Below are 12,953 nucleotides of genomic sequence, written 5' to 3' on the forward strand. Positions count from 1 at the left end.
GGACCGTGACTGAGGACCCCGCAATAGTGCAATAGAAATATTACAAGTACAGAGCAGAATTCAACAGAAGATGATATCCCATAATACGAGTCCTGGAGACCTCGGCCATCAAGCTGCCTCCTCCTATTGGCCATTCCACAGCTGAGTCAGCGCTGGGCCAGCCAATCCGAGGAAAGGACCCCACTATCCGATAGCAAAGAGGATACCAGACCCTCCATTTCTTGTGGTCCAGATAACCCACCTGCACATTTCTCCATGGAGAATTTAGCCGTTGGTACCTCATCCTGTGTGATGGACGGCCGGCAGCTCATCCTGGCCACTAGATGGAGTCGTCCCTGAAGCATAGAGGTGCCCCAGATTCCCGCAGAGCATCATGGGAGATGGAGTTTGGATTCACAACACTTCTGGGTACTGTGACAGGGATTTTTAGTTTCCCTGTAGCCCGGAAGCGCTCCTAAGTCACAGGAACGGAAGAACAGAAGTACTTCCGGGCTGAAGAAAAATATGTCTTCATCTGACCTGGAAGCGCTATTGCATCACATGGACAGAAGCACTTCCAGGTCAAGGATTATGCGAGACCCAGCAAGCTGAGCCAGAGTTGGGTGGTAGTGTGACGGAGCTGCTGGGAGGAGAGGAGGATTTATTGTATTGTATTATTGATTTATTGTTAATTGGGGTGATTGTCTACTGTGGCCCAATATCGAAAAGAAAAGAAATGAAAAAGATTATTGGTGCTTTTACTTGGTGTCCTGGATGTTTGTCTGCAGGGTTTGAGGAGCGACAGCGCCCTCTAGTGTCACACCTGAAAATCCTGATTGTCATCTGATGGATCCGAAGTGGTGAAGAACGTAGAGGTGGTCTGACTTTTTCCTCATTAACGAACAAAAATGTAGATTTGTTTCGGTGGGTTGGTGCCCTGCCCGTGGTTTGTCTCCTGCCTTGCGCCCTGTGTTGGCTGGGATTGGCTCCGGCAGACCCCCGGGATAGGATATAGCGGGTTGGATAATGGATGGATGGATGGATATTCCTTTCGAACACCTTAGCAATGTGATGTGTCATTTGTTCAGAGGGAGATGTCCCCCTGAGGTCACCGAAAGCCCTTTACACCTAGAAATTCTGCCCATAAACATTATGAACATAATCGGGGACAGAGGACAGCCTTGATAGAGTCCAACACCCATCAGGAACCAATCCTACATCAGTCGGTCTGGTAAACCCCCCAAAAGCATCATCCATCCTGCCCCCCCACAGGACACTCTTTTTTTTCTGTAGGCAACTGTCTGCACAAAAATCTAACGACTGCCTGTTCAACTCTGTCGAAAAAACCAACAATGTCCATGGGGTGCACTTACTTTTTCACTTGACTGTACCAAGCTCTCCAGGCCCAATTCCCTCTTTTCTTTTTGGTAGCCAAGACAGAGAATGTGTTTTGTTCTGATTTGCAAAAAAAAGCACATACTTTATTCTGTAAATAAAGATAATTTACAACAGAAGGCTAAAAACTCAACGCTCATATTTGATTGATGCTGTTCACATTTTACTAATAACATTTTTGGGCGTTTTAGCACCACAGGGTCCTAACGAAACAAAGTCCTGCAAGCTAAGATCTTGTCAATTCCCTTCAAACGAGCAGGGCACGCGGTCAAAGTCACAGTAAGGTTAGAAAAGGTAACTTGGCGCTAACAGATCAGACTGACCCGAAGACCCTCGATACTCATTGTAGCTCATGGTGGGGCTGGTATTTCAGGTTTCGCTCTAGCAGGTCTTTCTCCCAGTTGCGCCGAGATTTGTTTGAACCACTGGAGTGGCCAGACTTGGAGCTGTGGCAGCGGGAGGACGCCCTCCGCATCAGGTTCTGGGAGATGGAGCGGTGGAGGTTCTTCATGGAGGAGGAAGCTGCCATTGTCACTATCCATGGATGCTTGAGTGCTTGGCTTGCAGTCATTCTGTCATTTGGGTCGATGGTGAGCAGCCTGGTGATGAAGTCCTTCGCTAGGTTGGAGACGTTTGGCCAAGGCTAACATCATGAAAGAAGAAAAGAAAAGAAAGCAGATGGTTAGTGAGGGGGGAAAAATGCGCACAGGAGTCAAGCAGGCGATAAAATGTACGCACAAAAAACTATGACACGGTCAGGATGGCGTGTATCGTTACGTCATCCTGATGGCTGATTTGACACCCAGAGTACCTTCTGTGTGGAGTTCACTGCTACTTTTGAACAAATCTGGTGAATTACCATAGGGGACCCAATTTATTCTGGCAAAGCACCGCAAGGCTTTGTGGACATCTTGATAGGGCAAGTGGTGAAAAGAATAGTCAGATACTAAGACGTGTAAATGATCGTCAAAACTCGAAAATGCAAACCACATAAGAGAGTCCAAATGAAAAAAAAAAAAAAAAAAAACAAGTCAGACATTTGTAGGTTTGTTTTTTTTAATGCGAATCCACAGGCAGAATTGGAGGCTTAGGACAGGAGATGGATGGGAGGAAGGAATCACACAAACAATAAAAAATAATTCCATTAGTTTTAGTCACAAACAAACTGCTACATATTTACAGTGAAAACATAAAGGATTGAGTCCCCTTTGCTTTCTGCACATTTTATTGTGTTGGGGATTGTAAGTAAATATGTTGTGGATTGTTGTGCACCATCTATTGGAATGAATTTTGTAATGCATGTAATAATAAGATGCATTGCATTTGTCATTCCAACAGATGGCACCTTCCAAAAAATTTGTAGTAATAAGATGCTTTACTAAAAATGTTTCTTGATGCACCATCTGCTAGAATGACACATGCAATGCATATGTCTCTGTTACGTGCCATTTGGTATAGGATTTGTTAAAGCAGTGTTAATGTTTGTGATGCACCATCTGTTGGAATGACAAAGGAATTGCATTTTATTACTTATGAATGTTGGTCATGCACCATCTTTAGGGGTGACAGAGACATCACAAATGCATTTTATTTGTGCAAATGTTTGTGATGCACCATGTGTTGGAAAGACAAATGTAATCCAAATGTCTCTGTTATATGCCATTTAGTATGAGATTTGAAAAAGCAGTGTGTTCATTTTTGTGATGCTCCATCTGTTGGAATGACAAATAAATTGCATTTTTATTACTAATGAATGTTGGTCATGCACCATCTTTTGGAGTGACAGAGACATCACAAACATTTTAGTAATGCATTTTATTTGTGCAAATGTTTGTGATGTGCCCTCTGTAGGAAAGACACACGTAATGCATTTTATTACTAAAATGTGTGTGATGGCCCATCTGTTGGAATGTCAAATGTAACATATGCCATTTAGTATGAAATGTGTAAAAGCAGTGTGTTAGTGTTTGTGATGCTCCATCTGTTGGAATGACAAAGGAATTGCATTTTATTACTAATGAATGTTGGTCATGCGCCATCTTTTGGAAAGACAAATGCAATGCATTTTATTACTAAAAATGTGTGTGATGTTCCATCTGCTGGGATAACAAATGTAATCCAAATGTCTCTGTTATATGTCATTTACTATGAGATTTGTAAAAGCAGCATGTTAGTGTTTGTGGTGCACCATCTGTTGGAATGACAAAGGAATTGCATTTTATTACTTATGAATGTTGGTCATGCACCGTCTTTTGGAGTGACAGAGACATCACAAACATTTTTAGCAATGCATTTTATTTGAGCAAATGTTTGTGATGCCCAATCTGCTGGAAAGACAAATGCAATGCATTTTATTACTACAAATGTGTGTGATGCTCCATCTGTTGGAATGACAAATGTAATCCAAATGTCTCTGTTATATACCATTTAGTATGAAATTTGTAAAAGCAGTCTGTTCATTTTTGTGATGCTCCATCTGTTGGAATGTCAAATAAATTGCATTTTTATTACTAATGAATGTTGGTCATGCACCATCTTTTGGAGTGACAGAGACATCACAAACATTTTTAGCAATGCATTTTATCTGTGCAAATGTTTGTGACATGCCATCTGTTGGAATGATAAATATAATCCAGATATCTCTGTTATATGCCATGTAGTATGAGATTTGAAAAAGCAGTGTGTTAATGTTTGTAATGCTCCATCTGTTGGAATGACAAAGGAATTGCATTTTATTACTTATGAATGTTGGTCATGCACCATCTTTTGGGGTGACAGAGACAACACAAACATTTTTAGCAATGCATTTTATTTGTGTTAATGTTTGTGATGCGCCATCTGTAGGAAAGACACACGTAATGCATTATATTACTAAAATGTGGGTGATGGCCCATCTGTTGGAATGTCAAATGTAATATATGCCATTTAGTATGAAATTTGTAAAAGCAGTGTGTTAGTGTTGGTGATGCTCCATCTGTTGGAATGACAAAGGAATTGCATTTTATTAGTAATGAATGTTGGTCATGCACCATCTTTTGGAGTGACAGAGACATTAAAAACATTGTTAGCAATGCATTTTATTTGAGCAAATGTTTGTGATGCCCAATCTGTTGGAAAGACAAATGCAACGCATTACTAAAAATGTGTGTGATGCTCCATCTGTTGGAATGACAAATGCAATGCATTTTATTACTACAATTGTGTGTGATGCTCCATGTGTTGGAATGACAAATGTAATCCAAATGTCTCTGTTATATACCATTTAGTATGAAATTTGTAAAAGCAGTGTGTTCATTTTTGTGATGCTCCATCTGTTGGAATGACAAATAAATTGCATTTTTATTACTAATGAATGTTGGTCATGCACCATGTTTTGGAGTGACAGAGACATCACCAACATTTTTTAGTAATGCATTTTATTTGTGCAACTGTTGGTGACGCGCCATCTGTTGCAATGACAAATATAATCCAAATATCTCTGTTATATGCCATGTAGTATGAGGTTTTTAAAAGCAGTGTGTTAATGTTTGTGATGCACCATCTGTTGGAATGACAAATGAAATGCCTTTATTACTAAAAATATTTGTGATGCACCATCTATTAGAATGACAGAGACATAGCAACCAGATGGACACACAGATAGACACACAAACACTGGTGGATAGACCAGTCCAACCATCTCCAGTCTTTTTTACTGTACAGCACTCAGTACTGAATATTCTGAGGGAAAACTTTTCACATCTTTATATGCATAGCACCTTCCATTATTTGCCATACGCTGTTCTCTATTGTGAAAGGAATCTTACAGTATACGGTGGACTCAGAAAATCTTCTGTCCTCTTTACTTTCTGCACACTTTAATGGAAAAATTTGCCATTTTTGACCATCAGTCTACACTCAGTACCCCAGAATGAGAAAGTGAAATCACGTTTGCCGAAAGTTTGCAAATATATTAAAAATCAAAAACAGAAATGTCTCATTCTCACGAGAAAGGTGTCAGTTCCAGTCTAGAATTGTTTACATGCATTCATTCTGCAGGCATCTGCCTGGCGTCTAGCGGGTTTACATGCAGTTCAATATCCCGATTACTCACAGAAACTTGAATTCTAAGATGCTATGTTTTCGAGAAATCGTGTGGTTGGCCTTTGAGTAATCTGGTAGGTTTTTCAGTAAAAAAATCTGATGATGTTGCCATTCCGAAGTCTGTACTTGTCTGTTGCATGCGTATTTACTTCACACTCGCATTCAGCAGCCACAGGGAGAAGCGTCCACAAAAGAAACTTCCAGAGGCAAACATTCAGGCGATCGCATTATTCCTTCTCCGGGCTGAAACAGTCTGTCTCAAGATTTAAGAAAAATCACTAAATGAATGTTGAATGTACAGAGCTAAACTTGGCGACACAACCTCGAGAGTGTGACAGTGCAGATCGGCTTCAGGCTTCTCCTGGGAGAGCCTTTCCAACCCGAAACCGTCGATAGTCACAGACCGAGATGAGCCCGGCAAATGAGGACACACGTATCCAGCAAGGGGTTGGTAGAAAAAGGGTCCATCCAGCGCAGTGCACCAAATCTTCCACAGAGTTAAATAAATAATCTTGAAAAATCCATGTGAAGGTGGAGGTCAACCCTGAAACTGCCACATACTTGGGGGAGTTAATGCACCCCTGGACGCCAAATACTGTTTTTGATGCACTTTCAAGGAAACGTCACAATTCACCAAGAAAAAGTGACATTTAAATGGAGCACATATTTTTTTTCCATGCAAAGAGCTTCACAATTACTGCAACACTAATCATTTTACACACTGCTAATGAACTGTAAAAAACAACTTAAAATAAAACTACTGCAACAATCTATGATTACATTTACTGTACAAGGTGCAACTGACGCCATGGATGAGATTCAGTAAATCAATGACTGCGCTTGAACACAGTGGCCAAAGCTGACACTGGCAGGCTGGTCTAGAATCCCAGGGACAGTGATGGTGATCCACTAGGGGGCGCCGGTGGTCATGAGCGAATGTACGGCACGGAGTGTACAGCTCTGGCAAATTGCACTGGGAACAGAGTAGAGCCAGTTGTGGCAGTTTAAGGGTTAAAACAATTCAATAAATGAATATCTACTAAAAACGAGATTAAAATCATAAGGCAGGAAACGGTTCTAAAAACTCGGTCCCCAACACATCCTTTCCAAAAATAGACGTCTCCCCCTCTGCCAGATGGGATTCTGCTGTTTCATTGCAGGCTCGGTCACTGCTGTCACCCTGGGCTCCGAGCATCAGGGGCCTCATGCATAACGCCGTGCGTAGAACTCGCACTATAACATGACGTAAGCACAAAAGCAGAAATGTGCGCACGCACAAAAAAATCCAGATGCATAAACCTGTGCGAACGCCAGCTTCCATGTTCTTCCGCTACATAAATCCCGGTCAGTGTGATAAGTAACGCTCGTGTACACACCTGCTGCCCCACCCCCAACTCCTCCCAGAATTATGCCTCTTTGAATATGCAAATCAATATAAATAGCCCTTAAGTTCAGCCTTCTGTGAAAAGACAATGAGAAAAGCACGGAGGGAAATAGAAGAATTTCAGCGAATACCAAGTGGAGGCAAAGGAAAAACGTACTGTTTATTGGTTTAAACAGTGGTATAAACAACAAAAGGAAGTTGATCAAGTGACATAGCGCGACAGAGGTACTCGAAAGCTCAAGTTCACAAAGTCGCATTGCCTGAAATTATAAGAAGTTATCAGATATCAAAGTCGGGGTGAAAAGGCGAGTCGTAGCCCACCGCCTGAGTGTCATATGAAAGCTTATTAGGGTACAGGGAAAAAAAAAAATAGGGACACAGTGTGAAAAAACACGAAATATCAACTTTAATCTCTTAATTTCCACTTTAATCACGTAGTTTATTTTGTCATTAAAGTAGAACATCATAAACTTCATCTTAAAATCGTTTAATTTACTAGTTTCTCAAATCCCATCGTAACTAAAGTAGGACGTTAAATGCTTTGTATTGTATGTGTTCTTCTATGTGTTCTATGTATGTGAATCACTACCTGCTTCTTAAACGGGATTTCTCTTTCTCCGAAAGGACACAGAATCCATTACATTCGTGAAATTACAGCTCTCTGAATAATTAAAATACTGAGATGTATACGTGATATCATTTTCATGATGATAGGAGTTAAAGCATGTTATTAAACATGGGAACACGGTGGCGCAGTGATTGTTCCTGCCTCACACAAGAGGCTTGCTGCGCCATGTGTGACCTTCAATGAAATACTTTATCACAGCAGTACTGTCTCTTTCAAACATACTAACCTCCAATTCCTGTCCTTACCTTTCTTTCTCCAAATACCCAATCGCCACACAATCAGCTCTGTAATAGACGTTAAGCCTTCTGTAAGCTTAGAACGCCGATTCTTCAAAACTTTTAAGGAACATTGAAATATCTTTGTAGTGCCTGTTTAATTATTCTATCCATCTATCCTTCCAGTGTCACGCCAACACCAGCAAGAATACAGCTCGAGGCAGGAACAATCCGCGAACGGCACGCCAGCTCCTCCCTAGCACTGCGACACTGTGTCCTCACATGTTTAATTATTAACAATACAGTAATCCCTCCTCGATCACAGGGGTTGCATTCCAGAACCCCCCGCAAAAGGTGAAAATCCACGAAGTAGAAACCATATGTTTATATGGTTATTTTTCTATTGTCATGCTTGGGTCACAGATTTACACAGAAACACAGGAGGTTGTAGAGAGACATGAACTTTATTCAAACACTAAAAACAAACATTTGTCTCTTTTTCAAAAGTTTAAACTGTGCTCCATGACAAGACGGAGATGATAGGTCCGTCTCACAATTAAAAGAATGCAAACATATCTTCCTCTTCAAAGGAGTGCGCATCAGGAGCAGAGAATGTCAGAGAGATAGAGAAAAGCAAACAATCAAAAATCAACAGGGCTGTTTGGCTTTTAAGTATGTGAAGCACCGCCGGACAAAGCAGCTGTAAGGAAGGCAGCAATGTGAAGGTAGTCTTTCAGTATTTTTTAGAGGAGCGTCCGTATCCTCTAGGCCAGTGTGCAAACAGACCCTTCTTCTCACACCCCCTCCGTCAGGAGCAGAGAATGTCAGAGAGAGTGAGAGAGACGGAGAAAAACAAACAATCAAAAATCAATACATGCCCTTCGAGTTTTTAAGTATGTGAAGCACTGTGTGGGAAGTATGTCACTTGACAGAGCAGCTACACGGAAGAGAGCAACGTGAATGTAGTCTTTCAGCATTTTTAGACGAGCGTCCATATCGTCTAGGAGTGCGAACAGCCCCCCCTGCTCACACCCCCTCCGTCAGGAGCAGAGAATGTCAGAGTAAGAGAGAGAGAGAGAAAAGCAAACGATCAAAAATCAATACGTGCTGTTTGATCTTTTAAGTATGCAAAGCACCATGCGGGAAGCATATCGCTCGACAAAGCAGCCACATGTAAGCCCAGCACTGTCAAGGTAATCTTTCAGCGTTTTTTGAGGAGCGGCCGTGTCCTCTAGGGGTGCGAACAGCCCCAGTTCTTACAATATATTTGAGGAGTTTTATTTAATACGTAATACGCGCTCTGGTTGGGTAGCTTCTCAGCCATCTGCCAATAGCGTCCCTTGTATGAAATCAACTGGGCAAACCAACTGAGGAAGCGTGTACCAGAAATTAAAAGACCCATTGTCCGTAGAAATCCGCGAACCAGCAAAAATACGCGATATATATTTAAATATGCTTACATATAAAATCCGCGATAGAGTGAAGCCGCGAAAGTCGAAGCGAGATATAGCGAGGGATTACTGTACAGATTATTTAAATGAAGTTAAAGTTTTATCTGTATAATATAATCAACATATTTTGCTGCATTTCATCTTAAAAATGATATCATCATTATATGTAAATATGCGCTTTAAAAAGTGGCTCAGGTTGTGGAATATTATAACTGTAGTTCAAGTTTACACTGAGGTCATCACACTTATAAGTACTAACAGTTGCAAAAGGAGCACTTGATGGACTGATTGAGTGCGTTTAGAGTTCTTGGCATGAAACTGTTTCTGAACTGCGAGGTCCGTACAGGAAAGGCTCTGAAGCGTTTGGCATATGAGTGAAGTTCAAATAGACTGTGCGCATGGCTGAGGCAGCGTGTGCTTGATGCTGTAATTCTCTTTCCGATCAGCTGCTGCTGTGATTCCACACTCAGATACAGTGATATAAATACTCCGAGTGGTGCAGTGAGAGTAATATGGAAAAAAATGATCCGCTGTGGCAACCCTTAACGGGAGCAGCTGAAAGAAGAAGAAGAAGGTGCAGTGAGAGTAACAACGCTCAAGCAGCTATGGTATTTGGAATAGTTTGACCATTCTGTGGACCATTATATTGTTACAGGTTAATTACAATCAGATGCCTTAAACTAATAAACAATATGTGGTTAATTTCAGTGTATATGATAAAGCCGCGTCAGGGATGTGGATCTAAAAAAGAAAAGGAAACCACACAGGAACAGTAGCACTGCTTTGACGCTGGGTGCCGCGTATGAGCTACCGTGAAAATGTGCGTGGCTTTACGCCAAGTTTAGGTTTTACACATCGCGATTTGAACGTGGAAACAGGCTTACGCACCGTTTATAAATGAGGCCCATGGTCGCTAACGCTACCCCAAGAAATGGTCAGTTGGAGTGCCCATCTTCAGCCCCCTCAAGTATCCGCTCTACGTTCCTCCTAGGGACTCACTTCCCGGCTACCTGCCTCCTTTCTTCCACACACCGGTGGCTCACAATCCAGACATCTTCATAAGTCTTCCATCCATCCATTATCCAACCCGCTATATCCTAACTACAGGGCCAATCCCAGCCAACACAGGGTGCAAGGCAGGAAACAAACCCCGGGCAGGGCGCCAGCCCACCGCAAGGCACACACACACACCCATTAGGGACAATTTAGGATTGCCAATGCACATCTTTGGACTGTGGGAGGAAACCCATGCAGACACGGGGAGAACATGCAAACTCCACTCAGGGAGGACCCGGGAAGCAAACCCAGGTCTCTTTACTGTGAGGCAGCAGCGCTACCCACTGCGCCACCGTGCCACCCCTCGTCATAATCTCTGATTCTCTTTGTCTCTTCTTTTCCAGTTTCCTCCCTTTGCTGTGCAGGCTCCTTTCTATCTTTCCTACCTATTTGGGCATAGATGTGATTCACCGCTACCTCCGAAGTGTGAATGAGGCACCTGACTGATCTGTGTATGCGCAATCGGCCAAGTAACCCCGCAGTGCAGTGTGCTCACTCATTCACGCCCGCACCCGATTGAGGCCTGGACATCCCAGCAAGCGATTACTCATTGAAAAACGCCACAGCGCCATGGACAACTCATCACAGAGAGCAGCAGGGTAACATGTAAAAAAAGTAGCATTCCATACATAGCTTGAATAATTATACAATTAACAAGTAACCATAACGTAATTCTTATTGTAATGAAGTAAAAAGAGCTGCATTACTATTATTATTTGAGCACACATATCAGTATGCTGGTCCTATGCTGGGCTCAATCACACAGTCAAGCAGAAAAGAGAGTGCCGAGTGCAATCCAGTAACATAAACCTGTAAATAAAGCATCGATTTGACCGAACATATTCATAAAATACATGACAATTATGACAGGCATCAGGCTTATTGGAGGAATTAGAGGATGACATGTAACATTTTTTCACACAGCTTAACGTCAGCAATTCGCCTTGGCAGGCTGTCTGTCCATCAGCTTCTGGGCCCAATCCTGACTGATGGCAGGTGCCCATCCTTGCAGAATCAATGCTTGGAGTTTATTAGAATTGGTGGGTGTTTGTTTGTCCACCCGACCACAGGTTCTCAATGGGATTAAGGTCTGGGGAGTTTCATGGCCATGGACCCAAATTGTTGATGTTTTGTTCCCCAAGACACTTAATTCTCACTTTTGCTTTATGGCCCGGTGCTCCATCATTGTTGGTCACCAAACTGTTCTTGGATGGTCAGGAGAAGTTGCTCTTGAAGGATGTTTTGGTGCCATTCTTTATTCAGGGCTCGGGATCAGGGCACCACCAGTGTACAGAGAGATAGATAGATAGATAGATAGATAGATAGATAGATAGATAGATAGATAGATAGATAGATAGATAGATATGAAAGGCACGATATAATAGATAGATAGATAGATAGATAGATAGATAGATATGAAAGGCACTATATAATAAATAGATAGATAGATAGATATGAAAGGCACTATATAATAGATAGATAGATAGATAGGAAAGGCACTATATAATAGATAAATATGAAAGGCACTAGATAGATAGATAGATAGATAGCTAGATAGATAGATATGAAAGGCACTATATAATAGATAAATATGAAAGGCACTAGATAGATAGATAGATAGATAGATAGATAGCTAGATAGATAGATAGATAGATAGATATAAAAGGCACTATATAATAGATAAATATGAAAGGCACTAGATAGATAGATAGATAGATAGATAGGAAAGGCACTATATAATAGATAGATAGATAGATAGATAGATAGGAAAGGCACTATATAATAGATAGATAGATAGATAGATAGATAGATAGATAGTTATGAAAGGCACTATATAATAGATAGATAGATAGATAGATAGATATGAAAGGCACTATATAATAGATAGATAGATAGATAGATAGATAGATAGATAGATAGATATGAAAGGCACTATATAATAGATAAATATGAAAGGCACTAGATAGATAGATAGATAGATAGGAAAGGCACTATATAATAGATAGATAGATAGATAGATAGGAAAGGCACTATATAATAGATAGATAGATAGATAGATAGGAAAGGCACTATATAATAGATAGATAGATAGATAGATATGAAAGGCACTATATAATAGATAAATATGAAAGGCACTAGATAGATAGATAGATAGATAGACAGACAGACAGACAAGCACTCTAGAGTTAGATGTAAAGATTCTGAATTGGCACAAAGCGCCCGTTTTAAGTTTTCCCCAGTGGCCTCAATGGCCTTTCTGTCACACTTGTATAAACCAGTCCCTCCTTAGCAGGTCACCCTCTTGTGTTTACCTCCAGATCAGCTTTCTCTTTTGTCTTTCACCTCAGGATTAAAACCTGCCAGGCATGAAACTGACAATCTCCATAGTGCTCCCTCCAATCTGAGGTAAGTGTAGGTTTCAGTTTCCCTGCACGCAAGTGAAACAAAGAGAACAGACAACTAGGCCATAAAATGGCGCTGGGCACAACTGGTAATGTCACTGTAAGACGATTCCAGACTTTAAGACGCTGAGCATTTCACTTCATGGAATCCCGTTCTTTCAAACTGCAGTCTTCCCAATTAAATGGTGGGTACCACTTGTGCCTCATGGCATCAGACTGCTGGGTCCAAATCCCAGACCTGGGTGCTACCTGTGAGGAGTTTACATGTTCTAATGTGTCAACATTTGGACCTGCATTTGGTATGAGACTTGTAAAATGGTGTGAATGTCTGTGACACGCCATCTGTTGGAATAACAAATG

At 41.3% G+C, this 12,953-nt stretch overlaps 1 protein-coding gene across 1 annotated transcript in view; it reads right to left on the bottom strand.

Annotated features, from left to right (window-relative positions):
• Positions 1–1,276: 1,276 nt before the first annotated feature.
• The window catches only part of LOC114653857 (serine/threonine-protein kinase H1-like), a 61,890-nt gene continuing 50,213 nt past the window's right edge, over positions 1,277–12,953 (bottom strand). Inside the window, exon 3 of the mRNA XM_051929282.1 lies at positions 1,277–2,017. Coding sequence (XP_051785242.1) covers positions 1,715–2,017 — 303 coding nt within the window. The 3' untranslated portion in view covers positions 1,277–1,714. The remainder of the gene's footprint in view (positions 2,018–12,953) is intronic.

The sequence above is a fragment of the Erpetoichthys calabaricus genome, chromosome 6 (assembly GCF_900747795.2).
Source record: "Erpetoichthys calabaricus chromosome 6, fErpCal1.3, whole genome shotgun sequence".
Classification (NCBI taxonomy): domain Eukaryota; kingdom Metazoa; phylum Chordata; class Cladistia; order Polypteriformes; family Polypteridae; genus Erpetoichthys; species Erpetoichthys calabaricus.